Source organism: Bacillus rossius (assembly GCF_032445375.1).
Source record: "Bacillus rossius redtenbacheri isolate Brsri chromosome 4 unlocalized genomic scaffold, Brsri_v3 Brsri_v3_scf4_2, whole genome shotgun sequence".
Classification (NCBI taxonomy): domain Eukaryota; kingdom Metazoa; phylum Arthropoda; class Insecta; order Phasmatodea; family Bacillidae; genus Bacillus; species Bacillus rossius.
In genome coordinates this window covers 38,818,183-38,842,814 of record NW_026962011.1, presented here as the reverse complement: position 1 = coordinate 38,842,814, position 24,632 = coordinate 38,818,183, and the positions used below count along the sequence as shown (strand labels likewise).

The 24,632-nt window shown below is 34.3% G+C and overlaps 1 protein-coding gene across 4 annotated transcripts in view; it reads right to left on the bottom strand.

The window, feature by feature from the left end:
* Window positions 1-23,587, bottom strand: part of LOC134542240 (inner centromere protein A-like) — a 37,348-nt gene extending 13,761 nt beyond the window's left edge. For 2 of the 4 annotated variants that reach the window (XM_063386335.1, XM_063386339.1), the window contains exons 1-9: window positions 23,494-23,557; window positions 18,874-18,974; window positions 17,508-17,646; window positions 16,608-16,714; window positions 7,439-9,165; window positions 6,480-6,690; window positions 4,761-4,874; window positions 2,675-2,889; window positions 1,081-1,327 (exon numbers count right to left, since the gene is read on the bottom strand). In XM_063386335.1, the coding sequence (XP_063242405.1) occupies window positions 1,081-1,327; window positions 2,675-2,889; window positions 4,761-4,874; window positions 6,480-6,690; window positions 7,439-9,165; window positions 16,608-16,714; window positions 17,508-17,646; window positions 18,874-18,974; window positions 23,494-23,545 (2,913 nt within the window). In that variant the 5' untranslated portion in view covers window positions 23,546-23,557. Of the gene's footprint in view, window positions 1-1,080; window positions 1,328-2,674; window positions 2,890-4,760; window positions 4,875-6,479; window positions 6,691-7,438; window positions 9,166-16,607; window positions 16,715-17,507; window positions 17,647-18,873; window positions 18,975-22,701 lie in introns of all 4 variants that reach the window. The other 2 variants (XM_063386338.1, XM_063386337.1) reach the window with 2 other exon arrangements.
* Window positions 23,588-24,632: the final 1,045 nt, after the last annotated feature.

The window sequence follows — 24,632 nt, the reverse complement described above, 5'->3', positions numbered from 1 at the left end:
TGTGAACGATATCGCGAGTTTAACTGCGGAATTTACGAGTGTTTCGAAGAGCAGTGTGCTTCGTGCAAGAAAAGAATTACAGGACACTGGGACATTAACAACTCCCGGGAAGAAAAGGAAACTTGAGTATCCTGTTATCAAAACTTGTGATGATTTTGTAAAGACGGCTATTAGGCGTAAAGTGCATAGTTTTTTCTTCGCAAATGAACCACCTACGCTGAACAAAGTGCTACGGTGCTTCCTGTTATATTACTTCTCCGTTATTTTATTAGCACCGACTGTACTGAAGTTAGTGTGTTGCAACTAGTGCTTGGAGCGCAAGATTAATTCAGCCTATCACTTGCTGACGCGGCGCAGTGATACGACGGTGTTTGTATATTTCAAAACTCAGCTAAGAAGAGTGAACCCACGGTCTCACCCCTAAATTATAAACTTGATTTTAGAATAAAATGTGCAATGCTTACACGATAAAAACGGTAAATTTTTTTTTATTTTTGTACCACTTCCTCATGCTGTGAAATTTTTATTAATATTTTTATCCTTGAAAGTCAAACATGCTAAATAAGGTGGCAAGTGAGAGAGTTTTCTCTACAGCAGGCAACATAGTTACCAGCCGCAGAGAATTGTTGTTGCCGCACCATGTCGGTGAACTCACCTTTCTCCATGACAATTTGAAATAATTTGCGAAGTGATTTATGTTAGTGCTATAGACATATAATTTTTAATTTTTTTTTTTTTTAATTTTAGAGAATCTGGTTGTGCACTTCAATATAGTCTCACTTTAATTTTAGTTACTTGATTTAAACTGTGAATTATGTGACAAGGTGGTATGTTAAAATTTTTTAATGATCTATGTTATTTTAATAAATATTCCCTAATTCGATTCGAAAAAAATTCGAAACTCGTGAATTTTTTTGAAATTCGATTCGATTTCGATTCGAACAGAAAAATCACAATTCGCAGATGTCTAATAAAAAGTGTGACGATTATGCGAGAAAACACGGTACATTGAAATTATGTAGTAATGTTTAAAAAGGAAAAGAACACCCAAAAGGATATGCGGACAAGAAAGAGGCGTACCTGCTCCAGGAGTCGGGCCAGGCGCGCGGACTCCTCCTGCTGCCGCCGCTTGTCCACGTCCAGCAGCTTCTGCTGCAGCTGCAGCCGCCTCGCAGTGAGCTCCTCGCGCTGCTTCTCCTCCCGGGACTGCAGCAGGCGGCTCAGCTTCTCCTCCTTCTCCCGCTCCAGCCGCAGCCGGCGCTCCTGCTCCTCCCGCAACTGGGCCTCCCGCTTCTCCGCCACCTTCTGCACCTTCTCCTCGTTCCGCCTGCGCCCGCCACGCCCGTTTCACGCCACAGGTCTTTGGAACTAGAGGCCGCTCCAGTGTTTCAGGGGCACTACGAAACCCGCGTTAACCTCTCAAGATTCAATCCTATTTTCATTTTGCTTATAACTAATTAACTAATATAGATTTCAAAATGACGCTTGCTTGATATGTAAGACAACGATGCTCTTATCAAAGCCCCTTTCTTTAAAAATGTGCATAAATTATGGTTCAAACATAGACAATACACTTATGCATATTAGTAAAGATTAGTATAAAACCATAATTTATGCAAGTTTTTTAAGAAAGGGGCTTTGATAAGAGCATCGTTGTCTTACATATCAAGCAAGCATCATTTTGAAATCTATTATAAGCAAAATGAAAATAGCATTGAATCTTATGAGGTTAACGCGGGTTGCGTAGTGCCCCTGAAACACTGGAGTGGCCTCTTAAGTTACACGCATTACCTGGCTGAGGTAAAACCTAAGACAAACTACTTTTGAGCTACAATGTCACCACGGAAGGGTAATTGGAGGGGGAGGGAAAGTTAGTGAGAAAAAGATCTCTGTGTCTGTACGTCTGTGTGTGTGCAGAGGGTGGGAAGGGCAGGCATGCGATTTGATGGAGTTCGTCACAGTGGGAGACACTTCCTCTCTCTCTCTCTCTCTCTCTTGCGGCTGTCAGCAAGAGGCTGCTCCACTCGCTCTTCATTCTCAAGTCAAGTGACCGCGACAGCACCAGCGGTGAAAACAAGGCGGTACCACTGCACTCAACCTTCTTAACCTCTCCTGCTGGGCCAAGTATAATAATTGAGCATTTTAATGAAAATTTCTTTCATTTTCCTTGTGAAATCAGTGTAATATTAACTTCCAGCTCATTAAAATATGACGTTGCGCCACACATTTTGCTGTTTTTATGCTTGTTTTCGTGGCAGTAGGTGGTCGAATATACTTTCCTTGGGCATCTTCCTTTTTTGTAAGACATATTCTATTAAAATAAATTTATATATATAATTTTGAAAACTTGTAAATTTCTTGCCAGAGATGACTGAATATGGAAACTGTGCAAAAAATTGGCATTTTCTGACAGAGTATGGGAAGGGTCAAATGTTACAAAATGTTTATTACGACCCATTTCCAGGAACCACGAGGGGTCGTAACAAAATGGTTTTAATGTACGCATTTATTTTTAACACGTGCAAGTTTTTACTACAACTGCCATTCATCATCCACACGATCCTAATAGAACAAATCCAATTTTTTTTATGCAAAATTAATATTATTTTTTTTAATGACATTAAGGATTTATTTTATTTCTGAAATAAGGATGTAGTTTGAATAGAAAGAGTACCTTTTCCTCTCCAGGGCCATGGCGGTGAGCATGTTCTTCTTCTTGCGACGGGCCTCTTCTGCCCGCTCCTCCTGACGCCTCTGGTCCTCTTCCTTCCTCTTCTCCAGCTCTGCCAGACACGGGGTCTTGGCCATCTTGGGCAGGAACGTGTTCATGCCCACCACAATGTTGTACTTCTTCATCGAGGAAGTCAGCGCGTTCAACCACCTTCCCTCCTGAAACAAACAATATCTTATTACATTTTACGATCATGATACGTCAGTGCAAACCTACATTTAAATTTAAATTAAGTTTCATCAATAGGAACAGCACAAAGCTCCAGTGAGAGACACTTTCAGCAAGCTGCATTCACAGTGAAATCAAACTGGCCAGGACCTAAATTACATAATTAATTTTCCAAATAAATTATACATAATGTACCACTATTAATTTATGTATAACTTTGGCCGTGCTCTTTAATTTCTCCTAAAGACAAAGCCCATTCTTTAGCTAATATTGATGTTAATTGTAGCTTATATCTGCATGTGTTACGAATTTAATTTTAGCCAGAACACAACTGCCAGTTAAAATATTAACCCTTCAATGAAAAACAATGTCACACTTTCTAGTAAATATACTTTGTTAAGCATGAAATGATTTGCTAAAGTTTAATCACATTTTTGTTATTTAATGCTGATTATTTTTTGTGTAAGCACTTCTAGTATACCAAATACCCATCTATTAACTAATTTAAATGGAGAGGGGGGGAAAAATGAAAAAATTAAAAAAACCTCCATAAAAAACCCAATATAACACTAGACCATATTAAATTTATCTACACATCGTACACAAAAAAATTGAGACAAAGAAACCAAAATCTCACAAATTAAGTTTTGTATACATCTCTGCTTGTGATAAAAGCCACAATGATTTATTTTTATTTTTTTGTTTTGGTTTATCATTTCCTATCTAACATCTGTGCCATTGTTATTATACAAAAATTGTTTATCTCAAAACTGTTTCTTCTATTTCTGAAACACATTCAATTTTCCTGACAAGTCTAGATGGTTTGTACCCTTTTGTGCAATCAAAAATTAAAGAGTTGTTAAGAGCCTCTTTACTTCATCGCCTTCACAACTATCAAAAAGGGTAGAATAATATTTTTAATATCACAAAATCCCTTAAGAAAATAATAATAAAAAGTTAATGCAACAAAAAACTATTTTGTTAGTTCAATTCTTACAGATAAGCCCATATTGTTCTAGTTATCTCTGGAATACATATCTAACCCAAACATTGTGTATATGATAGTTGAGCCTTAAAATTTAATTTTATCTGTAATTACATTTACTTTATAAGTTCAAAGTAAGGCAATAAAACATACCTTTTTTTTATTTTTAAAGGTACGATACAAAATATTAAAAACAAATCAAAAACATTATTGTATAAAATCTAATACGGCATGATATTTGCCAATTGTGCTGCACTTGCGCAAAGCGTTTGCTGCAGTCAGAAAAAAAACAACATTAAAATACCAGCATCTAACTATTACTTACACGCTAAGTCTTTTTATTAAGGAGTTTTTAAGAATTCTTAGTGAGATTTAAGGAATTTTAAGGGCCATTATTCAATTAAAGACAAATTAAGGACTTTTTAAGGATATTAAGGAGGCAAATGAACCCTTGTCTACACTGTTAAATTGTATCTTTAGTTATTAGATAGTATCTTAAAAATTCTATTAAATTTTTTTTTGTTAACTTTAGAACTTACATTCTGAACTTCAACCACACTAAAAGGAAAATTAGAACACCCACATGCAGCCGAGCTTAGATATTTTTCCTACCCAGGGAAAAACCCAGCCCCAATGCCCTGTCAACCGTGACACTTGTCTTTTGCACTCACACTAGCATCCTTTGACTTTTTCTGTATATATGTATGCTGAAAACTATTGTGATAATCAACATTTTTACCATCATTTTCTCAACTATTCCAGACTAACATTCAAACTTTCTACAATAGGCCTACTTACACATGCACAAATATGTGCAAATAAGAAAACACTTGAGCATTTAACAGAAAATGCATGCAAATAACATAAAATACGCACATCTCTACTTGTATTAGGAGTTAAAAGGCCTTTTTTGCACTTCGCCGCAGATATCCTTAGAGCCTTCTTCAGCGACTTCTTAGCAGTACTTTGAGTCGAACTGAGGTTCTGCAACTAAATAAAAAAATCACACTTTATTCTATCTAAAGTGTTATGATTTCCAATTACATAGTTTCAGCCAAAATAATACACACACACACACACACAAATGTGAAATGTGGCATATAAATATATAATCAATCATGGTACTCAACTCTCTAGCAACAAATATTGATGGTATAGTATCAACATGCATTATTTCTTTATTTTTTCTTATTAATTTATAAAAGAACATATCTCTTGTCAAAACCAAAATAAAATAAACAACCACTTTCAAATTGGCATATTTTGTAGACAAAATGGTCATATAACCATATTTTGTAATTTGTATACAAAACTGATGAAGTATTTAGTATATTAATGTTTCATTTTTTATCTACTGTAACAAATTTATGAATTTGACATGTTGGTTTTATCTTTTAAAATTAAAGAGTGGGTTATATACTTAGAAAAAAAAAAAACATTGTGATAAAATACATAATTTAACTACAGTTAGCTGTGATACTTATCTTAAATATTATTTAATAATTATTTCTTTGAAAATTAAAAACTATTGAGCTGTATTGTGAATAAAGGAGTGTGAGGATCTAACTTAAACTCTTAAAAAACATATTATTTAAATGTATAATACAAACCAAGTTATCTATAAGAGTGCAAAACAAGCAAACGAGACTATTTAAGCTGTAACCTAAAAAATCACTAAATTAAGAACTGACTCACTTGAACACAATCTACAACAAATATTTTTTCTTAAGTTGACAATTGAAATTATTAACATAATAAGAATATAATTTGAGAGTATATATTACTAAACACATTTTACTATAATACATCATTGAATTAAATTTTATTTAAGGGAAATCTGTACCAATATTACAAAGAGTGTCATTTTTTGTTGTTGTTTGTCCGAAGTAAACTACTGTATTGATTTCAAGAATTCTTTTACCATTATAAAGCTATATTATTCCAGATGGACATAAACTATGTTTTTTTTAATTAAAAAAAATTAATAATAAAATACTTAAAAACAACAGTAAACAAATATATTGTCGATACAAGCATATTTAAAGAGTTGTATATGCATATCTCGACATATACAGATATAAATTGAGTGTGCATGAAACTAATTTTCTAATCTCTACGAGAAACAAATAGGTACATAATGGTAGGAAGTACTAAGAAAAGTCATAATTAGTTCTCTATATGACAGACTTCATGACAAATCAACCCTTTTTATATTTATCCTACGTTACTTCATTTCAGTCAGGGGTGTTTCAAAAATTTTATTTAATCCTTTTTCGATTACATTTACATCCGTCGTGGGTTTTATCAAAAATTTTAAATTGGCTTTTTTTTTGCCAAGTTTACCCATACTTATTTATTTATTTCCTTGTCATATCTCAGGTACTAATACTACTCTGATCAACCAAAAGACAAATAAGTACATGAAAGCAAAATATGATAATCATTCTACTTCAAAATTATTCTATTAATTTTTTTGTACTGTTTGATTCAGTAATATTTTTGACCACCAAAATACCCTATAAGTAGGTAGTAGTTTCTAAGCAGGGTTCACTAGTGTTCAACAAACAGCAACTCACCCATACTGACTGCACCCACCTTGCGAGCAGTGTCACACGAGGTATCAGACTCTGCGTTCTTCGCTGCAGCAGCCGCCGCCGCCGCCGCCATTGCTCTTGTTTTCGTCCTCGTCACTCGGGCCGACGGCTGCTGGTCAGACGGGTCTGTGTTCTCGTCCACCACTTCCATCAAGGTGTTCAAGTTTTCAAACTTGGCCACTCTGTTCTTCACACTTTCCTTGGCATATGGACTGAAACAAATTGACACGTTTCAAAATGTGAACCACCCTAGAAATACAAGTCGTTGAATGACAACGAAGTTACGTTATCACATAAGAGTAAAATTTGTTTAGAAATTGTGTGAGCAGCATGTAGAACATTACCTAAATTTAAAGAATTCATACCTGAAGCACAATATCATTGGTCTCAGAAAGGGTTTCAAATCTTAGGCACAAAAACTAGATTTCAAAAAACCTTGTTTATGCCAGTATTTAAATATAAATTTCAATTTTGGAACAAATACCCAGATATTCTCATACAAAGTTACAAGTATTAAAATGGAACTTAGAAGTAAATTTAGCCTCTTTGATTTCTGTACTATTTTCATGCCAAAATGCATGGGAAAATGGGTATAAGCACTTGGTGTAATAGGTACACATCAAATTATGTAAGATATATGTCTTAAATTATTTATATCATTGTGCTTCAGAATTTAAAATTCAAACCATGCACTTAAATTTTAGTACATAAAATGTAAACTAAAGAAAAAAATCAGGTTTAATTCCTAGTGCTCGCAAGCAAGAAAAGAGCATAAGAATAACGTAAAACACACAAATATACACACACATCAATGTGTATACACACATTATAAAATAATTTCTTTCAATTAGCAATTAAAACTATAAAAATTTAACAGCTTTTCCCCCTTCATAACTGAAGCAATTAAATTTTGATTAGCAATATCTATAGCTAGTTAATTTAAAAACAAGGACTGCTCACTTGAATATAACCGGAGAGCGGCAGACAGGTGACTTGTGATGTCTCTCCTGCTTGTCGCCTGGGCTACTGAGCTTCTGGCTGCTCAGCACGACCTTGCAGTTCCAGGACAGGCTGCTGCCGGAACTGGGCGAGCCCGCGAACCACGGCGTGGAAGTCAAGGGCAAGCCCAACACCTGCTGTGTTTTCTTTGGATCCTTTAGGACGTTGTCTCTCAGGTTGGCAGACGAGTTCAAGGTGTTGGAGATGTCTGCGAGCGCAACAGGAGACACCTTTCCCCGGCAGCTCGTGTAAGTGCTGTTCAGCACAGACTCGCTCGGTGACTCTGCAGTCTTTTGGGCACCCACACTCCTCCTAAGAGTTCTGCGAACTCCCCCGCTTTTCGCTGTTTCATCTGGATTATCAGCAGAAAACACTGTTTTTGTGCCATTTGGCCTGGTGCCATTCTTATCTGCAATATGGCTGTTTTCCTGCAACTCAACTCTCTGCATGTCACTAGAAATTTCAGTCACTGTATTTGGGGTAGTCAGTCCGGAATCCTGACTTGTTACAATTTCAGTCCCAGATTCAAACACAGGTTTTACCACATTTTTGGCATTTTCCCAAGAACGTGTTCGCCTATTACTATTTTGTCTTTGTTTTTCCTTTACCTGAACATTACTTTCATCAGTTACAATTTCAGTTCCAGATTCAAAAGTAGGTTTTTCCACATTTTTGGCATTTTCACAAGAATGTGTTCGCCTACCACTGTTTTGTCTTGGTTTTTCCTTTACCTCAACATTACATTCATGATCAGCAGAGAGAGATGTTCGCTTGGCCACAGCAACATCTTGGTCGGCAACTACAACTTCACATTCCATTGTGTCAGGATCACACACAGTCGCTCCATTCTGGCTTTCTGCAGCCAGGTCTTGCCCTACAACATCATGCCTGGTAATCACTGCAGCACTCTGCTCTGTCTTAAGAACATCTACATCTGCCACAGCAGTGTCTTGCTTCATCTTGTTCTCTGAATCATCTTCTTCAGCAGGAATAACATTTTTGTCAGTACTCACGACGACCTTCTGGGCCAAGGCTGGTACACTTACGTGGGATAATGAGACAACTGCTTTCATTTTGAACTTAGGATCGTTCGTTAACCGAGACATATTGTCAAGCACCATACTCACTGTATCTTTGCGTGTTCTTTTAACTGCTGTATCCCCACACAATGAACCTTCCACCACATTATCTGTACATACATCCGGTTCCTGTTTATCTACAGACAATTCCTGTTTATTTACAGATGTCTTTGGTCTCTCCAAGATTTCTTCAGAAAGTACGTTGTTCTCTTTAATCCTTTTTCCCCGTGCTTTAGAATTGCCACGCCTCGTTCGTGTCGACTTCATGCTTGTATCTCTATCTCCAGTATCATTACTCCCTGGAACCAGCTCTTTTACTTGACTATTTTTCTTAAGAAGAGACAGCACAATATCATCACTGTCATTGAACACAGTTTTTACACTGTCTATGGCCACGACTGCATCATTCTCTAATACTTCAGCACCCGTGTGAGTGCTTTGTCTTTCTAAACACATTTTCTTAATAGGAGGTCTATCATATGATGTAAACTGGACAGTAGAAGGTGTCACCACATTGCTTTGAATATCAAAATTAACTTCTGGAACTGGCTGCCTAATTTTAGAATTCAGACTAGGATTTACTTGTGTTTTCAACTGAATACTTGCTTTCTGAAAGAAAGAAAAATAAAAAATTAAGCATTGTTTGGTTAGGGAACTACCACATATACACAACATTTACAAAATGCCTGGATATTGCAAACAAAACTGTTACAAATCAACCTATCGTCCCATTACATCCAACAAATACAAATATTCCAAACTTTTCCAGAAAAAAAAAAAAGTGTACATCATTAACTATTTTGTAAATAAATCTGGGTACAATAACCATAATGCAACTAACGTTAAGTGTTTAAACATATATAGTTTTTATTTCAAAAAGTATTTATTTTATTGTTTTAGAAAGTATAAAGACTGATTTCTTTTCAACCGTAGTGTGAACATGGGCACTTTATCATGTAATACAAAGTTTTAAATCAACTGTTTGGATGTAGTGAATATCATGTATAATTTAGTTTTTACGATTTTATTCAAAAAGCTCTATAAGTTGGGTGTTTACAGATGAAAACACAAGATTTAAAACATTCAAAAATGTAAGCTTTTAAAACCAGTAGAATGGATTTAGAAACAAAAAATTAATAAAAATTATGCAAGAATCATGGAAAAAAATTGTACACAAAATATTAAACAAAAAATACATAAAAAAAATTAAAAGCAATATTTACTGTGGTTATTTTTTTAAGAAAGATTTATTGGCAAAAGTTCCTGGTGATTGGCGTTCTATTGCGTGTGTACTAACTTCTAGCTGATTCATAAAGTATCGGATGAGGTGAAGGAAGACAGAGTTCTGCAGGTAGAACCAAGATCTGCAGGTGATAAGCCGCTTTAAAGCCCGAATGCCCGAGGAAGGGGAAGGTGCGAAAGTGTTTCCAATGAAGGGGAAAAGAATATCTTGCATTCTGTGTTGAAATTTGCACCACCTACCTTGCCAAAGTGTCTTGTGGTTATGAGCTACACCTAAATGTAATGTTATACTGACTACTGGCTAAAATGTTTCATTCCGCTAACAGTTTAAAAAACTACACTGCTGCTAGCATAACACATCTAAGCTCGCACTGTCTGGTACTCTGCCAATCAGAATAGCCAGTTAGAAGACAACCAGCCTTACTCAAGACAGTTTGCCAGTTGTGTCATTTCTGTGGAGAAGAAAGAAGGAAAAAACTTCACTATTTACTTTTAAAGTTTAAGTATTAATTCACTTGATCATCAAATTCATGTAAGAGGTAACTCCCTGATATACACTAAGCGAGCCAGTGGATATATGTTTCTTCAGAGTGGCTTACCCAACTGTGGGGCATTACCATAGAGGGCTAGTGCACATTATAGTGCTCTGTATATATACAAAATATACAAAATATGAAAAAGTATTTTGCACACGCATCATGCAGTGCTGCAAGAGTTTCTTCAGTATTATACAGCTGTAGTTAGTAATGTCAATAGCTATCAAACATGTACAAACCACCAAATCTGCACAATTATTAAAAAAAATTTCAGATTACAGTAAATGAAAGTAGCAGCTCATTTGAAAGAAAAAAATATCAGAAAAAAAAAATTCATAAGCACCAAAAATATTTATGTTATTTGCATTAAATGTCTTTGAAATATTACAAGTATAAATCTTTTTTACCTTAAAATGAGTCCTCGTTAAGTTAGGTTGCTTTCTTACACAATACAGTGAAAGGGCACATCAAGAACCACTGTCATGCCAGATAAGCGATTTGCAACATTAGCAAGTGTAAATACAGCATAGCTTTAATGGGAATACTAAATATGAAAAAGTGAAATGCAACCTACTTGAAAACCCGAAACAGTCAACTAAAATGAAAACTGACGTTACTCTAAGCAAATTACAAACACCAGCAGCGCAATAATGTGACCTTGGTGATCAAAGTCAACGACCGGAATCCACCCGAAACTAAATAACGGAACAGAGCAGCTCGAATGGGGCTGAATTACAGATGGGCCAAACTTGAGAATGCCAGATTGAAGACCTCTTTCTACACAAATATGTTAATTATATAAGTGAACAATTTTTTTTTTAATTTTGTTAGTAAAACCTCAATAATACCAATCTGAAGGGACCATAATTTTATCATTTCGCAATAAGGTTTATATTAACCATAACTATTACAAAATTAAACCACAACATTTTTATAATTTCAAAAACAAATTTGAGTTAATTTAAAACTTGCACACAATATTATACCACACAAAAGTACTTCTTTAGGGATTGTAAAATCCAATTTTAGGATTTTAAAATGGCTACACTCGCAGCTTTATAAATATATATATATATATATATATATATATATATATATATATATATTAGAGATGTACGAACCTGCAAATTTTTAAGTCGAGTCGAGTCAAATTTTACAATAATTAGTTCAAGTCGATTCGAGTCGAGTTTGTAGATCATAAATTCAAGTCGAGTCGATTCGAGTCTAAATTTTTATTTGAATCTTTGACACTTAAGTCGAGCTTGAATATTTGCACTTTACTGCTAAGAGTCCGTAGATGGTTGTCTTGTTATATCATGGCCCACTTAATCAAATATATTTAAAATACAAGTATTAATACAAATAATTCATTTAGAATAAATTCTTAACTGATATAATACAATTCAATAATTGAGGTATAGAGCATAGAATAAAAGTATTTTCGGAATTTTTAAATTTTATTTAACAAATATCACCCAACTGTGAAAATTAAAAAATTCGATATCTCCAAATATAATATATAATATAATATAAAGTATTTGGAATTTCTTATATCCGCCCGCTTTAATGAAAAGAGGAATTTAAAGAGCATACAATAAAAGTATTTTCAGATTTTTAACATTATTTTTTTCCGCAAATACAGCTCAACTACATATTTACCTTATTTTGGACCGAACAAGTTAGCTGTGGCCTGCAGCATTCACGAGTCAATAAAAAACAATGAATATAATTTAGGCTTGTTGACACGAAAGTTAGGGTAAGTTTCACACAATCATTAGAACATTTTTGAAAACTTTCACTTATGGGAAGTGTAAGACCGTGCTACAATTGGAGTAACATTACAATAAACGATCCCATAACAAATATAATACATTTAAAGATTATTGCTATAACACTAACGCCGTTACGTTGCCGGCCAATCGCAAGCTCGCACTTCCAACCAATCCATGCTTTTGTATTTGTATTGAATAGTTACACTTTATAAAATACTTCATAATTAATTTTAACTTGCCACTTAACTTGGATAGCAAACAATTATTCAAAACCCAATCTCGCCGAACGTAATAATGTAAACTAGACTTGTGTAGTTCGCGAACGAACTAGTTCGGAAGAGCGCTCCCACAGACGAACTACGCGAACTAGTTCCCAGATCCCTCGCTCCTCAGTTCATTAGTTCGTTCTTTTTCCGATCTCCTTCTTTTAGTTCTGTGCACATGATCTGGCTCTTATCAAAAGTCGTCAATCGTTCTCCCTTCCGGGTATTAATTACGGCTTTGTCGCTGGTCTTTTTGGCTGGCTATCGTTATCTGCTCGGGTCGGATAGCTGAAATTTCAGACGTCTAATGGATACTGACTTTACAAAAATGTTGACTCTTGATCGCTGCAAATGTTTACTGCAATGAAACATTTTCAGATGATAGCTTTATACTCGTGTTTGAGCACGGTAACTTCGCGGTGGGGAAATCGTGGTGTATACTGAGAACAAGTCAGACATAATTACATTAGGTAGTTATATCAGTGTTTACAAAATGTTTTCAATATTCATAAAATAATTTTGACAGCTGATGACAACTTTAATATTAAAATTTTGACTTATATAAAACCATTGTTAAATAAACTTATTTTTGACCTGACGTCTAATAAATCGATGAACGCTGGCTGCACGCACGAAAAAGTGTCCCGTTATGCACATTGTCACGTTACGCTGTGTCCCATTACGCTCATTGTACGCTTGCGCCGCATCTATCTCTCTTCCACTCGATTGGAAGAACCATCGATTGGACTTTTTCGAGGCACATTAAACTTGAAACACTCCCATTTGTTTCCTACTTTTCCTATCACCGTCCTATCCTTAACATAATAGCACAGATTGGAAGAAGTTAAATAGCAAACATGTATAAAAGTTATAGTTAAAATAATATCTTCGTTAAAGTAATAAACATATTTGAATTAATGAGTGCAAATAAAAGTAAATTTATCAATTAAATTGTAGATTTCGTTTCTTTCCTTCTTTGTATAAATACAAAATAGTGATAATTCAATAACAATGATTAAATTTTATTCATAAAAGTATGCTATCATTTCATCAATGTTTTGTAATGACGTCACGTTAAACTTTCGTCCGTAAACCGACTTTACAGTCAAACAATTTTTTGTTGATTATTTATAAAACTTAAAAAAAAAATTGTTTTTTTTTTTTTTTTTTGGCATACAACAGTACTTTATTCACTAAAATAAACACATTTCATAAATAATATTTCTTAAACTAGCTAATAAATAAATTCTTTTAGAAATTAAAATTTTTCGATTATAGTGTATGTTAAGTGTTGGTGAACTTGATAAATTCAGTGAATTATATATAGGTCCTAATGAACATACACATTCTTAAGTAATATTAGCATACAATCTTACTTAAGAGTTTTTATTAGTTTTTCTATGTCTAATTGTAGGGTAAAAAATTAGAAAAGTAATGGGTCTATTTCTAAATAATTTACGTAATTTTGTAGCCTGTACATAATAACACATTTTTTGTTGATCATTTCTTAAAAAAAATATGATTTGTATATTAATAAAACGGTATTTTATTCACTAAAATAAACGCATTTCATAAATAATATTTCTTAAACTAGCTATAAAATAAATCATTTTATAAATTAAAATTTTTCGATTATATTATAGTGTATGTTAAGGGAAGAATAAAAACAGAACTGTTATATACGCCATTTTACCCAATTATGTAAATTATTGTTTTATTTACTCCTTTGATGTATAATAACCCAAAAATGATAATAATCTAGGCGTTCACAACACTGATCATTATAAAAAATAACTATTATAACATTAAAGAAGATCGCCTGCAGTAGCAGTAGCAAAGCGAACAATCTGTGACCTGTCTTCTTTGAATTCGAGATGGGAGCGGACGAACTAAAAGAGCGACCTAGTTCGCCAAGGAGCTGCGAACTAAAAGGAGCGCTCCCGGTCGCGAACTATTATGCGCAAGTCTAACAAACATGGAAAAAAAATTCATGTTCGCCAACCTACACTTCCTAAAATTAGTGGAGCAAAGTTTTTTTAAATACCATTTCATGATTGGTGGCGTATCAGTCGCAAACATGCGCACAAATATAACGCTACCGTTAATTTATTATTGTAACGTTGCGCCAATTGTAGCACGGATTTACTAAAAAAAAGTAATATTTCTGCCGATATTATGATTATAAAATTTAATTTGTGTTTTGTTTATTAAAAATGTGTTCGTCTTCTTTGCTATGTGGTCACACCTGTTAACTTGGCAATATGTAAAACTAAAATATAAATAATATGGCCGATTGTCGTCATTGTTTGTAAGTACGTGTTTCGGTCTTACGTACGTAATTTTTAGTGTCGGCCGAAGTCATGTCAGGAGATATTAAGAATTTATTGCAATTCAATTTTATTATATTTTATCATAGAGTTTTACCCGAATTTCCTTTCGAGTTTCGCCCCGTCGAGTAAAATAAACTCGAATGCCGAGCCGAGCCGAGCTGATGCTACTCGCTCGACTTGACTTGAATTTTCGAGTCTCAGCCCATCACTAATATATGTAGTGGTGTACCGATGCGGATACCAATGAATCGTAATCTGCGATTATGGTAACTTTCCGATTAATCGTAATCGGCGATTATCTTAACGATTACTTTGCCGATTATCTACGTCCCGGCGTAATTAAGTAGGTTTTTAGTTTTTACCGTGTAATATTTTGTTACACATTTTAGGACGAAATACGGTAATATTTGTACATATTACAAAATCCACCAAACTCCGCCATATCATGATTACAGATATTTCGTTAAGTATAATAAATCTCATTGCCTCAAACAACAAATACATTTTTCCTACACGTTTATTTACGTTTTGTCTTTTGTTTAGTGGCCTTGTACATTACCTATAGCCAGAGACGTAAAATAGATGGCATGCAATCAAAATACCACAAGCAGTTGCAGTGGATTCTATGACAATCGATCTTTTTGAGTCGTAGTAGCGGTTCAAAATCGTGGTCCCGATACCTTCTAGAGTTTATCACTGGGTTTTACAAACTCGTTATGAGAGTCTTTGGTAACATTATCCGTTGTTGTGTTAATTGTATGTGACGTGAAAAGTGAAAAAGTATTTATAATTTTATATATTCAGTCAACATAAATAAAATCACATGTGCTAGAATTGGTTTTGAGTCATTTTTATATAATTATAGTGAGATGGCGAGTAGGGAGAAAAAAAGTGAATCGTGGAAACATTTTTCTATAAACTCAAGTGAACAAAATAAAGCAACATGTTTACGTTGTTAAACGGTAATTTCTCGATGCAACCTTATGTGATAGTCGATAATAATGCTAGTTTTCCGCAACAAAAACTTACCCATTGTAAATTACAATTATTAGACTGTAGTTCAAGTTGTGTTTACAATAAAAAACATAAATAGAAGTTAATTTAATTTACACTTTGCAATGACTTAATAGCGTATTTTATATATTTTTATACTGTTATTATAACTGTATTCTCAATTTTACCTAATCTTGTTATTAAATTCACATGGGAAAAAAATATTTGTCTGCATTATTAAACTTAAAAAAATTTGTTCATTATAATCGGTAACTGAATCGGTATCTGCCGATTATTGCTCTCATAATCGGTAATCAAATCGGAAATCGGTACAGTCATATCGGTGCACCACTAATATATATATAACAACACAAACTGTTGCATCACACTTAAAAGGATGTAAGACAGAAGAATAAATCATATTTTTACAAATTACCTATAAAATGACATACCACACCATCATTTCTGAACAACAAAATTTTTAAAGCATTTTTTGCCAACCTACAATGATCTAGAGCAATAGTATCAGTATTATTACAGATGAAACTCCACATTAATTCTTGTACAACCATCCTTTACTACATGTAACTGTTCACCCCTGAAATAATAACTTTGTATTACATAATAGCCATACTTTTGGATTTAACAAATTACTTATCCATGTAACTCCTATGAAAATACTTTGTATTAATGAGAGTTTTGTTTGAAGTGTTTTCATAAATGAGGTTTTACTGTATTTTAAAAAAGATTTGCATATCAATTAAGTTCAGCTGATCTAATCCCGCCAACCATTCACTTACATTCTTGTTCGTTGTATTTCCCAGATGCCGCTACTTTCATCACATGTACCAACCTGTAAATTAGTAAAGTCAGCCCCTGGACACGCGAAACAATAAACTGTTGGGCAATACTTACCACGGCTGCAGTTCTGCGGATCCTCGGACATGAAACAGTTGAGCTCGAATTGGAAAATGACGATCGTGTGCTAGAACTGCTTACGTCAAAGGTGTCCTCATGATCACCTGAAATTCAAACGGTTCTTTCAAACTGCTACCACAGGTTTCACTTTACACCCCCAAAAGCGATACCACAAGAGACAGTTACAGATCAGCCCTTGCCTATGGATAGGAAGGAACCAGCCCAGCATAAGCCTAGACCAGAGACCCGTTTCATGAAACTACAATTCTACTAGCTACAAATTATAAACTAGATGTGAGAGTTTGTTTTTTATCATCTTAAATTTGTTACATGCCCACCAATAGTCACTAAGGACTTTGACGGTAAAAACGACAATGAAACAATTACAGGACAAACACCACAAAAGTTACAAGATAAATCTAGTCACTGCAGTCACATGGCCACCAGCAGCCAACAGACACCAGGCAGACACCACTTGAAACGGGAAAACCTCCTCAAGCAGTCACTACAGCAATTCAGCAAACAGAGCAACAGCAACAGTGAAAACCATGTAACTGCAGGGACTATTGCAACAAACACAGATATAAAAAAAAAAACAATACAAACAGAAAGACTGACAAAACAAGAACAAGTATAACAAATAAATATAAAATAATATACATAATATTGTAATGATTGAGCACAATAATGAAAAATTGTATTAAAGTATTTTTAATCTAGCAATTACTATAAATAAGCAAAAAAAAAAAAAAAAAAAAAAAAAAAACAATGAAATAACTAAACAATCAACAACGAATTATGGGTGACTAAAAATATAAGGATTAAGATACTATAATCTAAATTAGTTAAGGAAAGATTCACTGACAAAAACACACACCGAATAACGGAACATCTCACCGTTTTCTTCCACAATGGTCTCTATTCGGCGGCCTTTTCTTTTTCTATAGGCGGGTGTTTTGGGGGCTCGAAATACCTGATAGTCATCTTCTCCTCTTAAAACTGATTGCTTAACATTTTCAAGCCAGTTATGTATTCCCTGTACACAAACAGTTTATGACAAATAATTAAAAAAAAAAAATCACCAACACCAGACATTTACAACATAACCAACAGCCACATTTAGGAAGATAATCAAATAACTAAATTAAGTCAGTACACCTATCCCTCACTTAGACGACTAATTTGTTCCTAAATATGCTCGCGTTATTCAAAATCTCGTATTCTGAAGCATTAGTTTCCATAAATAGCAAGGCTAATTTATATAATGTGTTCCAAAATTGTGTAGGAAAATATACTTTACGTAATTTAAATGTGTTGAATAACACTCAACTATAAATATATCACAACATTTATCTTTATATGCCTCTCATCGCACTTCGTATGACAAATACGACACAGCATAACGGGAGATATGTAGTTATGTAATTTATCGTCAGTCGGCTTGCTGACTTGCCCGCCTGGGCGTGACCTTCAACTCACGTCGCGTACCTTTTAAAACCATCCTTTACTGACAGTGAAACCAATATTACTGTCCGGATAGTAACATTTTAATTTTTCAAAAATTAAAGTTCTTATTCGCGTATCACCACCTGGTTCACACCAATCTTGTCAGGCCAATGATTATTTTTTTCATTGCAACATTCATTTAACAACTAAAAAGTGCGACCAACATAAGCGTGGCCTTCATGAAAATCTGCGCGCCGTAATACTTCTAGTATTGTCTCAAATACATGAACACTATGTATTATGAGTGATCAAGTGCATACAGTTATTGGTAGCTGAATGGGCAAACGTTGCTTTTGTTTGAGTGAATCCCTGCCACTGGCTAAACTGAGTTCACGGCTCAGTTTGTGGCCAGGCGATAATGGTACGCGCAGACGTAAAATCCTTTACACTCCATAGAAGCAATTTAACTTGCCATAGCTGATGTTTGTACATCAGCCGATAGCATAGACAGACCTGCGCACGCATCTTTTCCCTCCTTGTTTGGCTAACTGTATCCCACGGCACATCTGTTGTTTACAGAAGTTGAAACAGACTTTGTGGCGTCGTGCTCGACATTTTTTTGCCTGCCGAGATTTCGTGCTAACTGAAATTTACAGACGTGCTATTCAAGACTGGGGCAGTAAAATTCACATCGCGCTAAATGAATCCACGCAATCTGAAGACGTGCTAAGTGAGGGATAGGTGTACTTTAGCATTTTACATACCCTGCATATGTTGCTTGTCAATTTTAATACATTCACTAAAGTTTAAAACTTACCTCATACAAATGTGTTTGTTTATCAATTTCCGCTTGAATTTCTTGAGGTATTATGTATGGAAACATTTGTGTGATAATAGGCATGGTTGATGCAATTGAATCTGAAAACAAAAAATGTTTCTTAAATTTTGATATTTAGATTTAAATATAGCCTAGTACGAGTAACATTAACTGGACACAATTTCTGCTCTATTAAATGTATTTATTACAGTTTTCACGCAACAGAAATATGCCTATATTCCAACACACTGTTTTTAATAGCTAAATATTCACAGTACTCAAAAACAACAGTTTGTTATTCCTCATGACTAACTGCTTAGTGCAAAAGCATGTGCCAGTTGCAGAATTACAATAATCTGGCATCTCCATTTGTCCTTCAATCACATGCCCTGCAGCCAATAAGATACTAGAGCCTTAAAAATTACACCTGTCAGTCAAAAGTTAGGTAATTTCATACTTTTGAAGGACAGATGGATGAAATTACAACTTTCAAATGCTGCAAAGTTTTTGCATGTAAAATATTATTACATTAGAAGGTTTTGAAGTTTGTTTAATTCTTAAGTTGCTTCCATAATCATTTTAACTTATGTTTGAACACATTTTAAAAGTTTTTTTAAAAGCAACAATTTTTTGAGTTATAGAAGTGTAATTAAATATGCACATTAACTCTAAACTTGTTTAAATAAATACTAGAGTGGGGAAGAAAAAAAAGGGGGTTTAATGAGTAATAAGTGCATAAATTAAACAATTGACAAACTTATCTAATAACACAAGAGAAATTTCCCCCGACATTTCAGTTTTCTCAACAGTTGGCAGGGTTGAAATGTAAAAATATTATGACAGATGAGCGGAGTATTGAAAATCGTTTGGCGGCTGAGCTATTGTTATTCTGGCCTAAGTGTGATGCATGCTTTCCATGGGTCATGTAGTCTGTGTGGTTGCTCTGTCATTGATCAGTAACTAACAGTAATTATGAATAGCATTTTTTGTGTAAGAGTCATGTGGGTAAATGATTGTCACATTTCATGGATCTATTTGAAAAGAGCTAACAAAATGTCTATCTGACCCAGTTTGTCAACCGGAAAAATTTATACCTGATTAAAAATTAGTACTTTAGGTAGCTCATCAATAGTAAGTTATGATCTTACATTAAAGCACTATTGAGGCTTCTTGTACTAATACACATATCAATTTAATGTAGAGGAAGCAAAATTTTTAGAACTCATGAAAATGAACTGATGTCCAAGGGGAAAGTGCCTACCTATGAGAAGCTGTGACAGAAGATAATCTGGACTATATTACAAAAAAAAAAAAAAAAAAAAAATTCAACAATGCGAACATGAGTTATAACAATGGAGGTGTCAACTTTGTGAAGATTCCCAGCTGCGGAATTCGAAAAGCAATGTCATGGATATCACAAATACCACCAGACTCCCTATCTCTGCTATATCACAATAGCATAGACCTAGTCTGAAACTCTGGATATTCAAAATAATCCAATTATTCACAGCCAATTGAATCTTCGCGGATGTTACGACATCCACAGCCAGCGGAACCTTCCTCTAGCCAGCAGCAGTCTGGCTCTATTGATAGCTGTAGCTCATCTCTCTCATCTATGCCTAAGCAGTGCCTTAAGTTCATTGTGGAACAAGGAATGCTCAGAGGATAAAACTTATCAAATGAGGACCTAAAAAACTGCACCGGATAGCTACAGAATGGAAAATGTATGTAGAATTCAAATCAATGGTCAAATAAATGAAATATTACACCAGAGAAATTACACTGATCTTTATGGCCGCCCTACTGTTTTAGTGGTACTAGATGCAACTTGATCCTGTGGTTCTCCAGAATTACTTGGGAATAAAGCATGGTCCAGACTGTTTTAAAACAAACAGGGACTATATACAATTAAATTACGGCCAATGCCAAGACAGATTTCCTTTCTTTTTAAGTGAATACTGTAGAATTTTTATCCTATAATAGGTATGAAAGTTACACAAGCGAGTGGCAATTTTTGGTGAACTTCGGAACTGTTCAGGCCACAGTGTGTATTCGTGAACCTAAGGTGTCCCAAAATTAACATGTCTTTACAATTATCATGAAAACACCAGTTAGATTAATAACAAGATTATTTTCATTATTAGTAAAATACAACTAACACATTAGTGCATCTTAATGAACACAGCCATCTTTTCGTTGCTTCCAAATTCTCACAAGGGATCCAATGGCATCCTTACAGACGTCCACTAAAATCGAGGTTTCTAGGGATTCAACACTCACGTCCACTGATGCATGACTACATCCATTACCTTCGGAATAAAGTTTTATTGTGTTTGTATTTAATATTACTTTAAAAACCTGTGCGTGGTCCGTGTCATCCGAATGTGTGACGTCACAGTGTCTCACCGAAAACTTTCCTGTCCACAATTGCGATGTCCGATGTGCGAATGTATTGATTTCTAAAGTTGTCACCAGAGCGCAGTAAATTTGCCAAACCAAATGTTTTGTTTATTGTTTTGATATTTTGTAGTTTGAGATTGAACTTATGAAAGTTGTGGGAGTTCAATATTATATATTTATTCAGTAAGGCAAAGTGGCAAATGTAAATGCTAAAAAATGAACTCGTATGACACTGCCAGAAATGTATTCGTGTGTACGGCCTTCTGGTTTTTTGCTGCAATATTTCTGTTTCTCAGAAGCAAAAGACTCCAAAGAAGATTTAGGGCTCACAAAATTAACACCTTCCATTTCCTTCAATAACATAAACAAACACGACGTTTTCAAACGGATACCGGAAATTCAAATATCGTGAGTGTTCTGTTATTTTTCTGTGTCTGAAGTACACAGGTTGGGACAAAAAGTTGGTAAATATGTAGTTGAGCGGTATTTGGGGGGAAAAAAAATGTTAAAAATTTGAAAATACCTTTATTGTATGCTCTTCAACTTCCTCTTTTCATTAAAAGCGGTGGAGGTAAGAAATTCCAAATACTTTAGGAGAAATTGCCGTTCTTATTTTGCTATACAAGACCTGTGTAATCATTCAACTGCCGCAATTTTTTTTTATTATCATGTGTTTGTGAATGCCTAATTAATGAAAATGGTTGATTAGGTCAGTTCAGTTACATTATAAATACTTTGAAACAAAGCGTACATTAAAAATAATATGAATTAATTTCAATGGTTCTTTAGTTTTAAAGTATTTATAATGTAACTGACCTGACATAACAAACCGGGACAAAGGATGAACAGTAACTCCTGAAGTAAATTTTTTTTGTTACTTATTACTTGCGCAACAATATCCAAATAACAAATAAGACTTTAAAATTAGAAACGTTAAAAACTCACCTAAGTTGGAGGCGGTAATTAAACACCGTTTTAAACAATAAATGAACTAAATAATCACGTATTGATTCATTTGAATTCTGGCCTATCACGAACAATCACGTGACATCATTATCGAATAAAAAAATAGATACTCGAAAACAAGAAACAATGGTGAAAGCCACATGAATGCACTGGTATTGTGATGAAATTTAAAAATTTGATATCTCCTAAAGTATTTGGAATTTCTTATCTCCGCCACTTTAAATGAAAAGCGGAATTTGAAGAGCATATAATAAAGGTATTCGGATTTTTAACATTTTTTTTCTCGCAAATACCGCTGAACTACATATGATGAAATTTAAAAATTCATTATCTCCTAAAGTATTTGGAATTTCTTACCTCCGCCACTTTTAACGAAAAGAGGAAGTTGAAGAGCATACAATAAAAGTATTTTCAGATTTTTAACATTTTTTTCCCGCAAATACCACTCAACTACATATTTACCAAAAAGTTAAAATTGACGAATGTCTTCGGACCAGGTAGGTTCGGACCTCTGTCCACTTGACGCATGACGTCAGAGGGTCACGTGGACCAATCAGCGACGAGTGTTCTTCGGACACAGTTTAGGACATTGCTATTGTACCATAACAGTCTAAGTATTCGAATAATAACCATCCATTAGAAATGCATCCTTGACATTGTGTCTGCATTTGCTACAGGAATAAGGGATGTGTATGCTATAGATGCATTCCTATGTTAGGATACAGCTATAATTAACACGACACTAATTATTTACTGACGTAATTACACTTCACATAATTAACCTCTTAATAAAATGAAATGTAACAAACTTGGTGTCACAACACAAAATACCTCGACACAGGTAATACCTAAAAAAAATAATGAAAAATTTCAGAAAACCCGTAACCACAAAATTTGTCGTTAACCTTAACCAAACAACCCCTTACTATACATTTGTAATACGTAAACCTAATCACATATCCAAACGGTAAATAACATTGCATTCTTAGAAAACAATTATAAGACATCTAAGTAAATAAAAAATCTAAATTAATTTTTTTTTTCATAAAAGGCTTCCTTCAGTAACACCAAAAAAAAAACTGACAGCACACTATTCATAGTAGGATTATCAAAACTGAAATATTAAATTACATTATATGCATATACAAATTGTATTTGTGATCACAATATTGTTGATAATGAAAAAGGTTCCTCTTCAATCCTCAGTAAACAATACTGTTTCTCTTTATTCCTTCAACGCTAAATTCGACTCACGGTTATCTTCTGCAAAATGTATAAACATTGGACAATAGCGCCTAAAACTCATAACGAACTTTTTAAATTCACTACGACAACTGAAAGTCAAATTTTCTATGGTATAACCAACATCTTAAAAATTAATCAGTACCCATTATTTTGTTTTTAAAATAAAATCTATTTATTCTCAAATGTATACTTATTTAAATTTATATCAAATATCCTTTTCTACCAATAATGTTATTTAACAACTTATTATGACAACAACAAAATTTTGAATAGATGATTTTTATTAAAAAAATTATAATTTAACTTTCTATTCTATTCGTAATAGCAACACAAACTGATGCAAGTTTCAGCCAATCTCGAGTAAGAGTTGAAAATTAAAAGAAATCATTTACATATGTAACCCACGAAGATAGGATATCATAACAAGTTACAATCATGTCACAAATAAAGCTACCCGCAATGACAGGACGAAACAGCAGGCCCCACAATAGAAATAAACATGTAGTATTTAATAATCTATTAAAAGTGACATATTAATTCAAGCTTGTCTCCAGCAGAGTAATAAAGATGTGGCGGACGTCACTCAGTTGCTTTTCTAAGGGTGATATAACAGTTTGCCAAAAGCAAGCTCTGTGAAAAAGATAACTCACATTCAAAGGTGGGAATGGATAATCTAGTCTATTATGGTTAACAGAAGTCGCGCCCACAACAGAGAACACTATGGCTAAAAAAATATACTTGACTACAATTTCGTCCACATGTTACAGTCCCGAGGGCAAGCCCCCATGACGACCAGCTTCTTCACTCTCGTACACAGACAATTACCAGTGTAGGAAAACGACTGGGTTGTAAGACATTACTTAAGTTTCGGTGTTTAATGGAGGTATTCCAAGAATTCCCAGTAAGGTAGCCAATAAGTATACACTTGTACGGATATAACCATAACTTAACTCTCAGGCTGGTATTGATAGCCGTGTCTTGAGCGATCTCTTGAGTCCATCTTGGCGAAGACCGTCTTGTTTCTCAAGGCAGCGATTTCAATATCCATGTTTCATAGACTGTGAACAAGATAAGCTTCATGAAGTTTCCGTGCTCAAGCAACAGCTAGTTTGACGTACTTCTGCCTTGACGAAGCAATTGCTTAAGAC